The sequence below is a fragment of the Anas acuta genome, chromosome 1, assembly GCF_963932015.1.
Source record: "Anas acuta chromosome 1, bAnaAcu1.1, whole genome shotgun sequence".
NCBI lineage: Eukaryota > Metazoa > Chordata > Aves > Anseriformes > Anatidae > Anas > Anas acuta.
In genome coordinates, this window is record NC_088979.1 from 181,984,610 (window position 1) to 182,003,786 (window position 19,177).

Here is a 19,177-nt window from a genome sequence, read left to right on the forward strand (position 1 = left end):
CAATAATAAATAACTGAGTTCTAGCTAAATCAGTAAATACAGTATTCAAAGCAATGCTTTCCTCTTAATCTCTTTAACAATGTCCCGTTAATGAAATCCACTTATGAAAAAGATTATAGGAACAAAGAAAAAAAAAAATCCTGTAGTTTTCTGACCTCAGTGGAGGCAAGAAATCATTCATAGCCAGAGCCAGAGGCACAATAAGGGCTGAACTACTCCTACAACTCCTTTTTTGAAGTGATTCCACTTCAATATGACAAAAATTATTACATGAAGGATCACTAGCTTGGCAAATGCCAGTGTATATCAGCTCTTTATGCGTGATAATTTAATTTCATTTTATTAAGTTGCATTTGCATAAGTGCAAAATATTTTTGTCCAAAATTTCTCTATGGAATGTTTTTATTTTGTCCTGGAAGTCTGTCCGTATCATGTCAGTATCAAGTCCGTATCACTTCATTTGGTTATTGTAGGATCCAGCAAGGAGAGACACTGTCGGACCTCAGAGTTACAAATACGGAAGGTGAAGGTTGGGGTCAGTCTTAGCTGCAGTGCCTATGAGATGGTAGAGTTTAGGATCCTGAAAAGTAAGAACAAGGCAAAACAAGACAAGACCACAACCTTGAGAGCAGACTTAGGCCTTCTCAGAGATTGACTTGGAAACATCCTCTGAGATAGCCCTGGTGAGAATAGAGGTCCAGGACAGTTGTTTAATCTTCACGAATCACTTTCTCTGGGCTCAAGAATGGTCCTGCCTCATGCAGGAGAGCTATCTAAGAGGAGGCCTGTATGAATGAACAAGGAGCTCTGACAAAGCTCAAACATAAAGGGAAGCACACATGAGATGGGAGCAGGGATACTGTCTGAGTGTGTAAGGATGGTGTTAACAAAGGCAAAACCCACCTGGAGTTGAATCTGGCAAGAGATGTGAAAGGCAACATGAAGAGCTTCTACAGGTCTATCAGCAGCTGAAGGAAGACTAGGAAAAATGTGTGTCCGCAGCTGAATGAGGCAGGAGATCTGGTAGTAACGGACATGGAGAAGGCCAAGATACTCAGTGCTGCCCTCACCTCAGTCCTTACTGGAAAAACTGGCCTTCTGGGACCCCAGGCTCCTTAGACCCATATAGACTGAAGCAAGGAAGACTCACCCTCAGTGGAGGAAAATCAGGTTAGGGAACATTTAAACAAACTGTCCATATACAAGTCTATGGGATGTAATGGTACATGCCCATGAGTGCTGAAGGAGATGGTTGATGTCATTGCAAGTACTATTAACTCTTAATAATCTTTAAAAGGTCATGGTGACTGGGGGAGGGTTCTGAGACCTGGAAGAAAGAAAATGTCACCCCTATCTTCAAGAAGGGCAAAACCAAAGATCCAGGGAACTACAAGTTGGTCAACCCAACCTCACCTTGATCCCTGAGAAGTTGATGAAGCAAATAATCCTGGAAAATTCTTCCAAACACTAAGGACAAGAAGGTGATTGGAAGTAGTCACCATAGATTTACAAAGAGGAAATCATTCCTCATCAACCTGATTGCCTTTCATAATGAGATGACTGGCTTGGTGGACAAGGGGAGAGCAGTGGATATTGTTGATCTTGATTATAGTGAGACTTTCAACACTCTCTCCCATAGCATTCTCACTGGTGAAGTACAGGCTAGGTATATGGATGGTGAACCTGAAAACGGCCTGAACTGGCAGGCTCTAAGGGCTGTGATCAGTGCCAGGAAGTCCACCGAAGGCCTGTTTCTGGTAATATACACTAAGGGTTCACTGTGGGCCCAACACTCTTTAACATCTTCATTAATTATCTGGGTGATGGGCATTCCCAGACACACTATGGCCCATTTCATGGTGCCTCCCATATTTTCCTCCATGCTCTCACCTGCCTTTGATACTCTGTGGCCTAACCATGAGGCTGCCAGGGGAAGTGACAGATCCAGATATGAACTGTCTCAAAATCAGGAGGGAAGTGGATTCAGGTAAGCTTCTGCACAGAGGAATGCTGTAGCTGTCTGTCTGCTATGTAAGAGTTGACCACACCATGACAACCACCACTGCTATTATGTTCTTGAATAAAAGTAAGTGTGACTGCTCATTGTGTATGCATGGACAACCTCAGCTTTCCTAATGAATTACATTCCTAGGTAGACTTGGCCTTTGCGTCACTAAATCTGTAAATCTCAAATGGTCTCAAGCTACAGATAGATGGCCATATGCCAAGATTATATGCAGTTTTTGAACCTGTTTAAAAACTTCTGGACAGAAGACAGAGTGTCTATCATATCATGGATACCTCACTGAGTTAAATGAGTTTATATAGATTGTTTTCTTGGATGTAAGCCATAGTTTGGGTTCCAATTTTGTGTTATCTTGGATCTTCCCTTAAGTGCTCTGTACAATTAATCAATTAAGACCTCAAACTTTAATATTTTAAGATAAGTGAGAATTATTACTGATAGATTACTGTTGACTAACAGAAGACATTGTGAGACTGCTCATGTTTACAGACATCATTCACAGCCACAATCAAAACTACCAAACATACTCATTCTTGTTCACAACTCACTGTATACTATTTCACTGACAATTTTCACTGTTCTTACATACATGTACTTATATCCTCTAAGATTGTACATTGTGCTTTTCCTTCAAGAGGGAATTTTACTCAAAGATGACAATATGTTCAAAACCATAAATGGTATTTGTTTCACAGTTAGAAAAGCTTACTTTATCTTTTTTTACTTTATCCCCGCTTACTTTATCTTTTTTTTTTTTCTTCTTTTTTTCTGCATTAGGTTTTAAAAATTGTTCAGACTTTTCCTCCAGTCTGAAATGGTAGAAAGCCTTGCATAAAGGACATGCTGATTTTACACCTCAAGAACATTGCTTAATAGCTTTAATCTGAAGAAATATATTATATGGTAAAGCTTCCGACAGACTATCAAGCTTGTCAACACCCAGAGAGCATTTAATTTTTGTTGGATCAGAAGCACTTAATACCACTGCAATTGTTACAATGGAAACTCTAAGACAAATACAAAGTTTTGGAATTCGTGTTACTTGTATGTATCCCATAGCATCCGGTATGGTGTTCGCCACTGTTCTAGTTTCTTGCTGCTCATCTCTGAACATAAGAGCTCGTCCACTTATTTCTAATTCACCATTCCTTTCTATCTGGAATGCTCCTACAGAACTTTGTTCTGAAAGGACTGGAGTGCATCTGGATATGACATTTTTTTCTCTCATTGGAAGTACATTGAAGACATCCATTGGACAAAACATTACTCTATTCTACCCAGACAGGCTTGGTTACTATCCTTACATAAACGAAATCACAGGAGAGGCATTCAATGGAGGACTCCCCCAACTCTTGCAGCTGGAGAATCATTTAAAAAAAGCCAAAGAGGACATCCAGTTCTATATTCCTTCAGATGAACAATCTGGATTGGCTGTCATTGACTGGGAAAACTGGAGACCTCTGTGGATAAGGAATTGGGGATCAAAAGACATTTATAGACAGGAATCCATTGATCTCGTTCAGCAGAGAGATATAAGTCTATCAGAAGCTGAAGCCAGGACTACAGCTAAAATGAAATTTGAAGCTGCAGCAAAATCTATTATGTTGGAGTCTTTGAAGCTGGGCATAGCAATGAAACCAAAACGTCTATGGGGATACTACCTTTACCCAGACTGTTATAACTATGATTACAAACAAAACCCACATAATTATACGGGAACCTGTTTGGATATTGAAATAGCAAGAAATAATGAGCTTAATTGGTTGTGGGAGAAAAGCACAGCACTTTATCCATCTGTCTATCTAGAGACAGCCTTAAGATCTTCCAGAAATGCCCAACTCTTTGTTCGCAACAGAGTTCAAGAAGCCATTAGAGTTTCGTATGTCTCCAATTCTACTTACCCCCTTCCAGTTTTTGTATATACACGACCAGTATTCACCGATGTCTATGAGGAATATCTCTCTCAGGTGAGTGGAGCTACACTTTAAATATTTCAAACTGAAGTGGAAAGAAATTACTAGGTGACACTTATTTAGCAAAGATACTAATTTGTTTCAGGAAAAAAAGTATGTAGATTTTGCATAAAAATAAATTAATCTATCAACTAAATATGTGCAAACTGAACAGTAAGAGGTTTATTTTCAAGCCTTCCTAATGAAATTACTAATTATTTACTAAATAATAATTTGCCCTCTGAACAGTCCTCACATGTTGCAAAATGTAAGCTAAAAAGCATAATTTAGTATGTTAACTCAGAGGAAAGAATAACCTTTCCAAGAGAATTAGTAAAATTGGGCTGGCCAAATGTCTGCTTTTAAAAGTTATAAGGAAAAACAATAAAAGTGATTTTTAAAAAAAATCTTTATTTTTTATTATAGAAGTGCTTCTTACTCTTTGCTCTTCACTTTGATAAGTAGGAGATATATTTCTTCTGCTTTTGTAAGAGGACTGTAGAAGGACATTAAAGATGATTGGTGTAAGATCTTCTCATACTTTCATGCCTCTCCCACTCCTCGGTGTACATTTGGAGAATGAGAGGTCACTCAGCAATCACTTCCGTGTCCAGAAAGTTAACCTTTTTCTTCTTTTGAAATTATGAGGTGCATATTAAGACAACTTCTATTGCAGGAGTTCTTAAACAGTAAATTACCCTTCTTCCACCCTAATTCATCTGATTTTTCTGATGATAATTTAATTAGTTCTCTAAAGTCAAAGAACTTCCTTGCCCGTCTAGGACTTGAAGTACTGATGCAAAATTCAATTTTTAAAAATCAAAGCAAGGACATTAAGTTTGCTGATTCTTTGGTAAATGGGTTTTAAAGCTGGTGAGGAAATTCTGTCCTTCGGTGTACTGGGGTAGCCTCCTAAATGGCATATCAGCATCTCACGTTTTTGTCAAGGTTAGCCTCTGTTTAAGGTCTAGCCATCTTATTACACTCCTGGCTACACCTTTTAATATTTTTTTATATATAAGCTATCATTGATACCACCACTTTGTAAAACCTCTTCCTGGTCATCCAGGTCACAAAGAAGGGGAAGTCAGGGGAAGTGGTCCTGGTGACTGCCTTGTGTCTTCCAGCATCCTAGTTGGAGCATCACTGAGCATTTCCCCCTGCTCTGTATATATCTTTGAGGAAGAGGGTGTGCTGTTACAGTCCCTGATGGGTTTCTTGTTACTCACTGAAACCCTCACATCCTTCCTTTTCATGTTGTTCTCCACAGAAAGTTTTTTCCTTGTTCTTTTTCTATCCATAGTCCTCTCCCATCCCACATGGGTTTTCATGTTTTGTTAGTGCTGGGCTAATAGCTGACTCTAGAAAGAGAGCTGAACAGAAACAAATTTCCCAGATCAATCTCTGTAAAAGGCCAGAGGCATCCTCCTGAGAAAATAGATTGATGTTGGTGAAAGCTATTCTCTTGCTACTTTTCAGCTTCAGCACTTTCTGGTAACTGAAATTAAGTACAAACCAAACCAACCAACCAAAAATAATAATAATAAGAACCAGACATCTCCCTCCTCCCACCCACCCACCTGTGCTTTCCAGCCTCTGCTTCAGGCAGCATTAGTGAAATTGGTTACTACCAGTTGAGCAGTCAGGAAGCAATGCAGCAAAATAAATCTTAAAATGGTTGGTGGAGTGCATGGGCCAAACCACTGGCTCAGTTTTACAGTCATGTTTTTCTAACCAGATGACATATATACACTGGAGATAGTTGGCAGTATTTTCTAGTATCACCTGCTCAACTCCATCCCATAATAACGTAGTGTAATTCTGAGCAGAATGTTTGCATTGTGCATAATTGCTTGCTGTTTTCAGAGTGGTTATTTTGGCTATGTAATTTACTATACGTATTATACCTTTTGCCCATATGTTATAGCTTACTTACATCAGTAGGATTCTTTCCACATTCACTCTCAGGATGACCTGGTAAATACCATTGGAGAGTCTGCTGCACTGGGTGCTTCTGGAGTCGTGATCTGGGGCGATCTGAATTTAACACAAAGTAAGGTATGCCAGATTAATGATTAATATGACATTTTTAAAGAAAAAATAAAGTGAAAAAGATATAAAACATTGTAATTATTTACATCATATCTTCTACTTTAAAAATGAATCCATATTGTCAGCAGACTTACTGTCTTCACTAATTATAAAAACAAACAAACAAACAAAAACAAACAAAAAGGCAAAAAAACTATAATCAGGATTTGAAGATTGCCATTGACTACACAGAATAAGAGTTCAATTTTTTGAAATTTCAATGTTGGTGATGAGTAACTGGACAAGCTACTATGATAACTGTAAGTGAGTCACCACCTGTTCACTTAACTTAAGGAAAGAATTCCATATCTTCATACATTCCATTCGCGAGGTACAGAAAAAAAATACTTGAACTTGCACAGAACAATTCTTAAAAAAAAACTTCCACTTTTTATTTTTAAAATGGTGCACTTGGCAATAATATTTAACACTGGGAAACACTAGGAGTCAGCATGAGAAATATCAGCTCTAGCCTGTTCTGTGTGTTGTAAGTACTACTTTGACTAATTCCATGATAAGAAAGGTCTGAGTCAGAAGAGGAAAAAAAATCAGATTGTCTTAGGAAGGTCAAAAACACATTTTGAGAAACATTGTTGTAAGGACATTCAAATATTTGAACTAGCTCATTCATACCCAGGCAAACTGAATAAAATAAACTACTGTATGGGAAGACACTTCTGAAGCCTTTTAGGAGCAAAGAACCAAAAATCTTCAGCACTGCTGAAGCACTACTGTCACAGACAGCATGGCCAAATAAACCTCCACAGCTCTGTAAGGGTCAAATTCTCAGAAGTGTCCCACTGACCATTCTTTGTATGAGAAAGCATATCAACTCTGATTTTTCATAGAATCATAGAATCATAGAATATCCTGAGTTGGAAGGCACCCTTAAGGATCATCAAGTCCAACTCTTGACACCGCACAGGTCTACCCAAAAGTTCAGACCATGTGACTAAGCGCACAGTCCAATCTCTTCTTAAATTCAGTCAGGCTCGGTGCAGTGACCACTTCCCTGGGGAGCCTGTTCCAGTGTGCAACCACTCTCTCTGTGAAGAACCCCCTCCTGATGTCAAGCCTAAACTTCCCCTGCCTCAGCTTAACTCCGTTCCCGCGGGTCCTGTCGCTGGTGTTAATGGAGAAAAGGTCTCCTGCCTCTTGACACCCCCTTACGAGGAAGTTGTAGACTGCGATGAGGTCTCCCCTCAGCCTCCTCTTCTCCAGGCTGAACAGGCCCAGTGCCCTCAGCCGTTCCTCGTACGTCTTCCCCTCCAGGCCTTTCACCATCTTCGTAGCCCTCCTCTGGACACTCTCCAACAGTTTCATGTCCTTTTTATACTGTGGTGCCCAGAACTGCACACAGTACTCGAGGTGAGGCCGCACCAGCGCAGAGTAGAGCGGGACAATCACCTCCCTCGACCTACTAGCGATGCCGTGCTTGGTGCACCCCAGGACACGGTTGGCCCTCCTGGCTGCCAGGGCACACTGCCGGCTCATATTCAACTTGCTACCACGACCCCCAGATCCCTCAAATTTTGAAACTTAAGTGAGCAAACAGGATTTTCTACAGCTCAGCCAGACTATGCATTTGTGCACTAATGGCACCTTTTTTCAAGGGTATCACAGTCTGTGGTGTCTCAGAAATGAAATATTACTGCGAGCCTCACTTCTGCATGAACTGGATAAACCAAAATTTTCTAGGCACGGATTTTAGATATACCTAAAAGAAAAACAATTACATATACCTCAGATTCATTGAGATGATCTCCTTGGGTGTAACTAGATTTTTCTATGTATTCATATGTGGTATTGGGTAAATGGCCCTAAGAAAACATAGATTCAGAAACAAAGAGTTCAACAAACCTCCAGTTAGTATACTGTGCCAAGCATACACAGAATATATGCCAGTTTCATCAATTAGATGTTGCCGTAACATGTTTTTTGACCATCCTCCCAAAATGCGTTCCATTCAAAAATGCCGTGAAAGGTCCCTATTCCTGCAGCCAGCTGCTTGTGTCAGGGAAATCTGAAGAGTATCACAGGATGACATAACAGAAAAAATATTTGTTCAGGTTGAAGAAATGTTTTGTGTATTTTTTTTTCCTTCAAGATCCCTTCAAAATATTTAGGACACATAAAAAAGAACTTTTAAAAATGCATCTGATTCAAAGTACTACAGGAAGTGTCATACAGATAAAGTGAAAGCTTAAAGTTATCTACTTTCTAATGCAAGTGCTTTTAGTAACATATTCAACAACCACCTGAGATTAGCTTACTGTGGTCCTTGAATTATATAGCAACTTTCTTATAAACCTGCTTCCAACAACCAGTTACACCTATTATCAAAACCTCAGGATAAACGTTTATAGATGTCCACTACAGTACTGTTATTATAATAACAACATTTTATTAGTTTCTGCACTAAACTTTTCAGATATGATGCTCTTTTTACAGAACACCTGTAAGACTCTGGACAACTACCTTAGGAGGACTTTGACTCCTTACCTCATCAATGTCACAATGGCAGCCAGAATCTGTAGCCAAGTATTATGCCAAGATTCTGGTGCCTGTGCACGGAAAAAATGGAATTCCAGTGACTATCTTCACTTGAACCCCAAGAATATTGTCATTCAAATGACAAAGGATGGAAAATACACTTTACAGGGGCAACCAGCATTTCAGGATCTACAAACATTCATAGAAAAATTTGACTGCCACTGTTATGCAGGGCACACTTGTGAACCTAGAGTTAATATCAATGACATCCAATACCTCCGTGCTTGCATTTCAGAAGATATTTGCATTCAGATATCCTCAAATTCACTTTCTAATATAGAAGCTTCTGATGAAAAGATCTTGTCTAACAGGACAGTATTTTCACTTACCTCTCAGAGTAAGGTGACACATCCTGAAATAGAAGACTTCCAACCTGACATTGGAAATAATATACTCCATATAACTGCTGCAGAATATAATGCTGTCACAGCTGCCACTATATATGATGTAGAAGCAAATGACACTCGTACTTTCAGTAGTTCTTCGCCCTATAAAATAAGGATGTTTAATCTGCTCTGTTTAATTCTGATTTTTAGAACCTTAATATAAATGACTCATGAAAGTGAGAATATTCTTTTCCCCTAGCTGTGTTTGAAATTCTAAAGGTTTTACTTGCACAGAGAAATCACTCCTGAAAGGTGTAAAATAGGTGCAGCTTTGTGGTCTTATCTGTAACAGGTAGCCTTTTCTATTCCTTAGGTGACATTTCAATTTGAATGTTATTTCTCCAGTTTAGTTCTATAAACTACTATTTGTGCCAAAAATATACTAGTCTGTATATACTGATTATACCTATGAAAGGATAATCCAGAATGAGAAAGTTGTTTTTACAGTTAACATTTTTAACGGTTACGTTTGAAAAAGAAATTTGTTGATAATGCCATTTTATATACAACAAGTTAAACCAGTTAAATCCATCACAATCCATACTTCATTCTGAGCAGTCAACAGGTTTGATGCTCTATGCAGGAATTAATTTCATTCCATATGAATACTAGCTATTAAAAACATGTGGCTTAACTGTAAATCTGTGGGACTTGGCAGCATAAAATTTATTTGATTAATGTGACCCTTTTTCACTTTTCACAATATCTACAAGGACAGTGTGCTTTTCCTTTTAATTATGTATATTCCGAACTCTTGTTCAAAAGTTTTTAGCTTTAATGTAAATGTGTGTAAAATTTGAGCTGTAGCCATTAATTCTTCCTTCTTTCTTCTCCTTTTCTTCTCCCAAGTCCACATTTTGTTTCAGATTTCCCCTTCTTGGCTTTCAGTTCTTTTGTCTGCCCAGCACATAACTCATCTGATCTGCTTCTTTACTCCTTGCTGACACTGGTCACCAGTCCTGGTTTCTCCGTTCAGCCAGCCCTATCCAGTGCATGTGACTGTCTCTGTGCCATTGCGACAAGAGGCTGTGTGCCTTCTCTATGCCTGCCTATTTCCTAACCAAGCTATTTGATGGAAGCCAGTTTGTTCCGTAGGAAAACTCAACAGTGGAATATGCAGTGATGCTGGGGTCTTGGGACTCTCCTTCTTCACCTTCAGTGTCTGTGATCTGTAATCTCAGGACCGACTTTTTGATCTGTTCTGTTCACAAAACCCCAAACCACCTGCCCTGGTGCACAGAAAACTGCGTGCCACCGAGCGCTCTCTCAGAGGGGGCACTACTGCCACGTGCCATTAGCCAGGGAAGAAAGGCAGACAGCAGTTGATAGGTAAGACGGTGAAAGAGGTAATACCTGTATCTGGAGAAGAGTCTGGTGGAAGACAGACATGAAAAGCATGCCACTGGGGACACTGCACGCCAGGCCACAGGGTGAAACCACTTTCTTTCAGCTCCGAAGAGAAATGGCAAGCACAAAAGACCCATGCCTTCACTGAAGATGTTCAGCTGTCTTGCAGAGATAATGTGGCTTGTATGTTCCTTGCAAAGGAGAGACATGAAAGAACCTTGTGTATTCTGCACTGGATTCAGAGAAAATCAGTTACTCAAGTCAAAGACATGTCAATACCCACTCATAAACACAGTGTCATCATAACTACAGTAAGGCTCTTTGCGTAGTATTATTTTATTGACAAAAGCAACATTGAAGTAGCATATATACCTCAGGAGGAAAACATTCCAGTTTCACATTGAGGCCAGTTATGTTTTATGTACAGTTTAAGCATTTAGAAGCAATTAACTGCAGTTCATTTGATAAAATAATATTTCCAAATTGTTATGTCAGATGCTTAATAGAAGGCTTGACTTCTAATGGGTAAAGAGTGGTTGCTGGCAGGGATAGATTAAAAAAATCTCCCTAGAGCTAGGCATGATCTGCATAAATAAATCATCACCTCCCACAGATACAACGTGCCTCACTAATGGACCTACCTGGAATTTCAATATAGTAGACCTTTACTTACAAAAAGTTAATGACTAAATCCAGCAGAAAACCCATATGACAGCCAACGCCTTCAAATTCTCAGATTGTCAGTCATAACAGATGTGCAGAAAAATAGATGAAGGCTTTAGATTTAACATGGAGTAATAATGTTTTATGGCTTTTGGACAGCAAGTTATAAAAAGAAAGTGACAATTTTCTCATTGCATTTATGCTGTTGAGTCCAAAAGTCAAAGCTATTCCTACTGTCAATGTTACAAGTAGACTAATGAGTAAGACTATATTTGTAGCAAACTTTCTGTTACCAAAGAAGCCTTCTGGCTTTGATCACCTCTGTAGAAATGTAGATTCTTCACTGCAGCTTTGACAATGTTTGTTTGACCTTGGGTAACCAAAAGCCATTGTATACCTTCTGCATTATTGCTGCATCTGAGGTCCCTCTGTTTCTTGTTGAACCTGTGATAACTATCAAAGGATTTCTAAAAGCTTTAAACTTCACTTGTAATGTCTTAGCATATTTTGTATGACTTATATGAAGTTTTATTTTTTCAGCAGAACCCTTTAACACAGCTAAAATTTTGTGTTGGCGTATAGAGTTTTAGTTCAAAGGCTGCATCACTTTGTTAAATCACAAGTTTCTTGAGGTTAAGCTTCTCTGTAAACAGCTGGCTCTCTGGAAGACACTGGATTTGTATTACTTTGTGATAAGAGAGCTTGCAGGATAACAAAATCCTATGAGTCTTGCCATAAATATCATTGACTATCAGCCAAGTAATAGCAAGCAGGGTGTTGGGGAGAGGATGAAATCATGAGGAAAGAAGTAGGAATGAGTAGAAGAGTTAAGATAGAGCATTTAGGACCTCCCAATAGATGCAAAGGAAGTGAACTGCAGAAGTGAAAGAGTGAAGCAGTAGTGAACATGGACAGGTCAGTCTTTGTGCACCACAGTTTTTATCTACCTGGTATTTAATGTAGACAATCTTTTCCCAATTCCCACTATAAAGATAAAAGAACACAGTAATTGATATGCTAGATTAGATCCATCCATCTGATCTTTTTCCTGAGAGCAGTTAGGATAGAAAAATGAGAGTAAAGCAGGCCATCACAATAAACTGTCCACAGAAATGCATCTTCCTAAGTTCCATCCATAGTTATCTTGTGCTCTCATGTACCAACCACCTTTTGAATATTCGTTTTGGATACTTATGTCACCTACATGTATCTGGAATTCGTGCTTTCAATCCTGCAAACTTCATGTCATAGTGAGATTCAGGTCACCTAGCTACTGTGTGTAATTACAGTATTTTCCAAACACATTATTTTGCTCTGCATTATATTTGTCTTGCCTCTTTCTATGTCAGAGTCACCATGGAGTCAGCAAGAGTTTTCATGGAGTAAGGAAGGAGAAAAGAAGGAAAAGGAAAACTGCTCCTTCCATTGCTGGTGACTTATGTTCAAAGCCAAACTTGTATTCTCCTAAAGCAGACAAAAACGAAAATCACTTACCATTAATTGCACATCCTGTAATCATTAAGTTGTCTCTGTAGCCTTATAGTTTCAGTTTCTGATGTTCTTATATTTTTCAGAAGATGAAATACTAGATGAACAATCATTTCACTTTGATTACTATTCATTATTTTGTACTTCACACTTCCATGTAGAATGGAGGCTGGCAATAGTCCGGGGCTGGGGAATGCTAAACTGGGTTTAATGAAGAGGTATAAATGAAAGATGTTCAAATACCATCAGTGCTCTTCTTAGTGAAAATTTTGCTAAAATTTTCATTAAAATTCTGCTTCTCTGTGTGAAGAATCTGGATCTGGTTTATTGTGTTGCTTATTCTGGGACACTCAAAAATATTAGCACTTTCAAGAGAAATGGTTGTTGGCTCTTACATAATTTGAGCGGAAGTGAAATCATAGTCTAGTCCATGCCTTACAGTTTCTTTCTTGCTTCTCTGTTCAAAAAATAACCACTGCACAAAGAGATTTTGAGAGACAGGCCGATAAGACCACTTTGCAGACAGCGTAGGTTGTGACTAGCATCCCAAAGAGTCCAGGAAAATTTGCGTTAATGCTTGCACCATACTGGGACACCCTGCTGTGTATACATAAGCAAAGAGTTGTGTGGAAGATTTCAGGCCTGTATAAAATGGACTAGGCAACTCCCAGACACAGATTAGATTTGTAGATGTATCTATCCATCACATAACATTACAAACAACAGCACAGCTGTCACTTACATAATTTTGAAATATATTCAATTACAAAGCACAAGTGACCTTTCTAAGGAGACAACTAAATTCTGTCTTTCAAGCATACACAATAAAAAATATTTGGAAGGTTTTTCACAGCCTGTTTGGGCAAGCCTATTCACACTAGCACATACCCACTCTGCCAAGGCAAAGCACTCTGCAAGATTATGACCTGTGATTTCAACACAGTCATGAGTTTCATTCCAAAGAATAATATCAATGCAAAGTAATATTGTATGGTTTCAAAAAAAAATTTACTGCTTTACCGAACTAAGACTTCATCTTTCTTAAATAAATATTTTTTTTACAATTCTTTTGTTGCAGGTTTTTTCTTGTCTAACTAAAAAAATAGTGTATAGGTGGCTAGAAACAGATTCAAAAAGTTAACTGATCTAACTTCACCCCTTAACAGTTTTAAGTATTTCCTGCAATGTAGCTATCCCAAACCCTTCTGCCAATTTTGCTGGAAAGACTCCACTGAAATTTTAACCCACCGTCATGATATTTTTCTTTATGAAAGATTATGGAAACATAAAGTATTTGAGGTCAATCCTCAGTTCTTGTGTCTGCCAGTCAAGGAGCTGGGTCTTTAGAGAACAGTTCTCTTCTGTAGGTGTTCTAAACCTTCAGCAGATACTTTTCTCCTCGCTGTCAGTAGCAATCAGGACTGCAAAATCCTCCTGCATTTGTTGTCCCTTCATTACATATGAGAAAGTAAAGGGCAGGGAGGTAAAGGGCAACTATCAATATTAGCATCCTTAAGGGAATTAACTCAGGATTTCATTATGTTCACTAATGTGTTATCACCATCACTGTATATTGATTATATTTCTGCTTGGCAGTAGTAATTAGATGACATTTTTCAGTGTATCCTTGTATATCCCTTAGTTTATAACTAATTAGGTATTTATTGATTAGTAATCAGACACGAACAGACAGTATGAAAATTAATGTGAATCACTACTTTGTATGTTGAGCAAACATTTTGTTTCTATGCACACGACTGTGGAGAAGGGTGTTCAGCTGCATACGTGGACCTCAAACAAGGTGCAGTGTCCTTTATGTGCCTTTGTTTTCATCTCAGGAAGCACATCTATTCAACAGAACTTCAAGACTGTGCAGAAGAAATACACCATATGTTGGCAATCTCCTTCTGGAGCATACTGCTCCCCCAGGCTACTACCAGGTTGAGACAAGATGATAGCCTGCCAGTGTCAAGTGATGGTTTCCTGAGGCAGGGACCTAATAACCCCTCATTTAAAAGGGAGGTTAAGGGAACCCTGTGGTTCCGTAATAACAGTATTGTTCATGCCACAACAAAGTAGGAAGTACCTCACTGCTGGGCCCAACTAGTAATTAAGGGCACTGGACTAATTATATACAAACAGGCTGTCTGTAAATCCAATGCGTAGTTTAAGTTTTCATTCTGCATATACCAAACTAAAGAGTTCTTGAGTTAAAAACCTTAATCTGCCCTACTCTGTCAGTGTGACAATCCATGCTTAAGTGATTTTTCACTCCTTTCTTCACTGGAGTATGAGAAAAATTATTAAGATGTCTCTTAATAATTTACTCTCTTAACTACAGAGGCTCTGAGGTTCCAGCCAGTAGAGGGCACGGCTGATGCACATAAACACCAACGGGTACAGTACAATGCTTTCACTGAGAGCTTCAGTACAGCCTTTCCATTATCCTTAGCAAAGCAGCTGCTTGACTCTTGCCTACTAAGGGAAGACCAGTGCCTAACCCATGCAGTGCCTCATTAGCAGAAAAGATGTATAGTTTATTCTACTTTTTTTTTTTTTTTTAAGCATCTGGTATATCAGGACAAACTTGGAAATACCAAAGTGAGACATCACTTCTCACGTTCTCCTCTCCAGAGACTTCATTCAGCTGAAGACTTCTCATTAAGATCTACAGCTGTCACTAATAACCATGCTTATGCTACAGACAATCAGATCTGATCTCTTTGGTAGTAGTCAGAACTAAAGATGTGAGACACAAACATCTTATATTGATCAAATGTTTGGATCTGTAGTGTTGGTTCAGGTCAAATTTTTCTGACCACATTTATAGCATCACCATCATCATCATTTGAAACATAAGATCTAGTGCTAAATTTTTTATAGCACAAGTGAGTCTCTGCAATGGCGTGATCTGCTTTATTATTGTTTCAGAGACAGAGCACTTCCAAGTCTCAATACCCTATGTGCTACATGTCACCATAACACAGCTACACTGTTCCCAAAGTGTGTAAATCTCAATAGACAAGACAGAAAAATGAAATATTTTATCAGTGGTTAAATGTTTCCCAGAGAGATTAAGTGGCTTGCCTAGAGTCACATGGAATAATGAATGGTGGCCTTCTGTGCCCCTGCTCAGGCTTTTAACTACAAGAACAAATGCCCTTTGAGATGCTCATTGTAGCAAGGTAGCAATATTTTTACAATATTCTATTATCAAGCAGTCTGTAAACTAAAGAATTGCCTTTCACTGTCATATAGTTTATCACAAAAGTAGGGACATTATAAAAGATTTTAAAACAATATTACAGGTCTTTGAACTTGGACAAATACTCCAAGAATTTTTAATATATTTCAATCCCCTAAATGCTGTAACAGATTTCAGTTGGTGTGTAGGCTGAATTAGTGTCTTAAAATTTACCTGCCTATACTCTGCTGGCCTATTACTAGGATATGATAGTTTGTTTTTTTTATTTTTTATTTTTTATTTCCAGAATATGCTACTGTATCTGTAATATAGTTTCTTTAAGCTTGACTATGGGCCTTAAGGACTCCTTCATCATTGAAAAATTCTTGAAAAAATAGACTGCTCTATTTTATGTGAGTATTCCCTCATGCAGTAATCAGAACCCCTTCATTCACAGAAACTACCCTTACAAATGGCCCATCTTTAGTCCATACATTGCCAGCTGGGTGATGTGGATGAGGGAGAAATTCTTATATTTTCAGTTCGAATGCAGCCAGGAACATTTCATCTAGTCATTCAAAAATCGATAACTGCCTTGGCTGAAACAAGATTTTAAAAATAACAAGATTCATAACAGAAAAGAAAAGAACAGTGGTTTGCCTATGAATTATTTCCCCAAATCTGTTTACCCATCCAACAAGAATAGCCTACTTCCCACCTCAACTTTTCCACTCATGTCTCCAGTGATCCCCCTGCTTACGTTTAGAGTAAATGGTAATCAGCTAGTTAATTTGTGACTGCTGGCTGAGGACAGTATATATATATTGAATGACCATTTTGCTGCTCCCAAGAAGCAAGTAAAATAGCTGATTTTGGTTACCTGCTCCTTCAGTGTTGGACCTGATCAAGTTCCTTCCTTCCATCGTGTCACCGAGTTTCAAAAAACTTTGAGAGCTGTACCATGCTCTGAAATTGCCTGAAGACACCACTACTGCCTCAGTTTTAAGAGCAGCATCTAAAATTCTAGCTTTAACCAAAAACACCAAAGCTTTTCATCTTGTAAATTAACTACACCATTTTCTATCTTAATTTCTTACCTAAGAAAAAGAGACTTATGAAGTTGTTTTGTCTACAACTTTACCAGCTGCCTGACCAACCATTTTCATAGTGCTTTTTAAACCCTAAGAACAACTTCAATTACCATGGGCAGAAACTTTAATCTGTCATGTTTCTACAAACTTCAAAAGAGGTAGTGGTTGATATGGGAGAAGAACGTGAACAAGTTTCTCCACTGAATGAACTACAAGTATTCTATCTGGCAAACAACTTGGCCATTTTGTATTCTGTTTGCTGAAGGCAGTTAGTCTTGGGTGTATGCATAGCTGTGGATCAAGAAGGTAGCAGTGGAGACATGAAGACAGAGGAAAAGTGGAGTTATTGTAGAAAAGAAGGAGTTTATGGTTCTTAGCTCCTTAAGAAACTAAATTCACTAGTTGTTCTGCTTAGGACACAACTCTATTTAAGAAAAGTCATTGAAGTTATATATTTGTTTGCAGCCTGTAAGCTCCTCCCATGACTTCCCATATTGTTCATTTAGATCTATGAATCACTAAGGTTAATACTTTCCCATTTTAACTTCACCCTATACTTAGCACAAAGGATTGAGACCAGTGAACTACCATAGTAAGAAGAAACACAAATAATTAGGGCAATTCCCATCTCTTGAGTGCAAACTCCAAAACTCAGAAAAACGTAAGATTACACAACTCTTAACTGGAGTCAGTCTTAGGTATGAGCAAACAATTGTTTCAGTTGCTGAGCCACACAACCTCCAGTTTACTATGTTTATTCATAAGTTTAAAATTGTGAAAATAACGTTAGCATTAAAAATACGAATTCCCAATGACATAAGAATGGTCATATCAGATCCAATGATCGGTCTTTCTAGCCCAGAACCTTGCCCCCAAAACTGGGGAATCAAGAGTAATTAGGAAATAGCTTTAAGACAAAGGGACTATATCAGTATCAAGGGCAACACCTTATGCTAATGAAAAAAAAAAAAAAGCCTCCTCTTATTTGTTTGGGACTTGCCACTTAGTTAATATCTGCTTTCTTTCAGACTTTAATAAGAGAAGCAATGAAAAACAATTTTCTAGAACTAACGTTGGGTGGCGAGGCCAGTTCCAGCACCCTATTTTCTTCTGAAAATGTTCAATTGAATTTACAAGGATAAATAAATATCTACCAAAAAAAAATCAAAAAATCACAGAATTATATTATGAGTCATTTTGACTGTATATATGACCAGGGCATGAAGAAGCATAAAAATCTTTCACCTTTACAGCTAGCCCAGAATCAATTGCTCTTGACAGTAATGTCACAACAACTTCCAGTTATTGGATGGACATAACCAGGGAGCTTTGTCACAAACTGCATTTTGGAAAATGACGAATTCTATTTTTAAATAGGCATGAAAAATGAATTTCTAAATGGTATGATGAATTTGCTATGTCTCAAAGGTAGAAATATCCATATTACATTTTTGAAGTGCTTTGCTTATACCTGTAAAAAAGTTCATCAACCAATACTCAGCACTGTAACGTCCTAGAGTATCATGTATAATTTAAATGACAACTTCTGAGCTTGGCAGATGGATCCGGGTTAAGCATTACCTCTGTATTTTTAGGGAAAACAAGCCTTTCTTTAATGCTGTGTGGCAAGACAGTATGCTAAATGCCACTTACCTAGCACAGGCAAACGACAACTCCTTGTGATGCTGCATATCTTGTCACTGCCAGCTATGCAAAACAACCATAACAGGCATCTCCTGTTGAGGCAGGGAAGCATGTTAAGGGAGACTCTCCAAACATTGTCAGAGAAGAACCCAAATAAAAACATGCTAAGCCTAGAACTGCCAGTCTGTCCCCATGCAGAGAACAATTTAGGAAAAGACTTTTACGCGGAAAGTGGAAGCACGAGGGCTATGAGAACTGTCATCATGGGAGGTGGAACTACAAAACAGATCCCACAAAGGAGACTGAGTCCTCCAAATCTTATAAACAAGTGCTGCATGGCTGCAATTTGTGGGATGGTGAATCCCGGTCCCAGCTGCATGCCCACACTGGGGGGCTCCGGGACACCCTGTCCTGCCCCCTCACAGCACTCTCCAGCCACAGACCGGTTGTTTCACCCCGCAGGGCCCTCGCTGTGCCCAGCCTGCCCACCACCAGCCAAGCGACCCCAGGGCCATCCCGCTGCTTCCCGAGGCCTGCGGTGCCCCACGCCACAGCGCCAGGCGGACACAGCCCGTGAGGTCCCACAGGGCACCCCACATTGGAGACGCCTGATGCCCTGGGGTGACAGACGATGTGACAGACTCTGTGACAGGCGATGTGACAGGCGATGTGACAGGAGATGTGACAGGCGATGTGACGACCCCGGGGCCATCCCCGCCCGGGCCCCTCCTTCACCCCTCGGGGTCCGCCCG

The 19,177-nt window shown here is 39.1% G+C and overlaps 1 protein-coding gene and 1 long non-coding RNA gene across 3 annotated transcripts; one reads left to right on the plus strand and one right to left on the minus strand.

Moving 5' to 3' along the window:
* The first annotated feature begins 2,806 nt into the window (after positions 1 to 2,806).
* SPAM1 (sperm adhesion molecule 1) lies at positions 2,807 to 9,789 on the plus strand. The gene is made up of 3 exons (XM_068669619.1): positions 2,807 to 3,993; positions 5,947 to 6,036; positions 8,521 to 9,789. The coding sequence occupies exons 1-3, from the start codon at positions 3,025 to 3,027 to the stop codon at positions 9,169 to 9,171; spliced, it is 1,710 nt and encodes a 569-aa protein (XP_068525720.1). The 5' UTR covers positions 2,807 to 3,024; the 3' UTR covers positions 9,172 to 9,789.
* On the minus strand, positions 4,010 to 19,115 carry LOC137849715 (uncharacterized). 2 transcript variants are annotated; one of them, XR_011092036.1, is made up of 6 exons: positions 18,435 to 19,115; positions 12,513 to 12,707; positions 10,362 to 10,546; positions 8,952 to 9,110; positions 5,915 to 6,015; positions 4,010 to 5,351 (listed from the first exon to the last, which is right to left on the minus strand). It is a non-coding gene; the product is annotated as an uncharacterized lncRNA (long non-coding RNA). The 2 variants fall into 2 exon arrangements; XR_011092037.1 differs by lacking the exon at positions 12,513 to 12,707 and having other exon boundaries at positions 18,435 to 19,110.
* Positions 19,116 to 19,177: the final 62 nt, after the last annotated feature.

What these genes read in the sequence shown, in the direction of transcription:
- SPAM1 (XM_068669619.1), top strand. Translation starts at nt 3,025, where the DNA reads ATGGAAACTCTAAGACAAATACAAAGTTTTGGAATTCGTGTTACTTGT. An exon ending in ATGAGGAATATCTCTCTCAG is followed by an intron (nt 3,994 to 5,946) that starts GTGAGTGGAGCT and finishes ATTCACTCTCAG; the next exon opens with GATGACCTGGTAAATACCAT. An exon ending in TGAATTTAACACAAAGTAAG is followed by an intron (nt 6,037 to 8,520) that starts GTATGCCAGATT and finishes CTCTTTTTACAG; the next exon opens with AACACCTGTAAGACTCTGGA.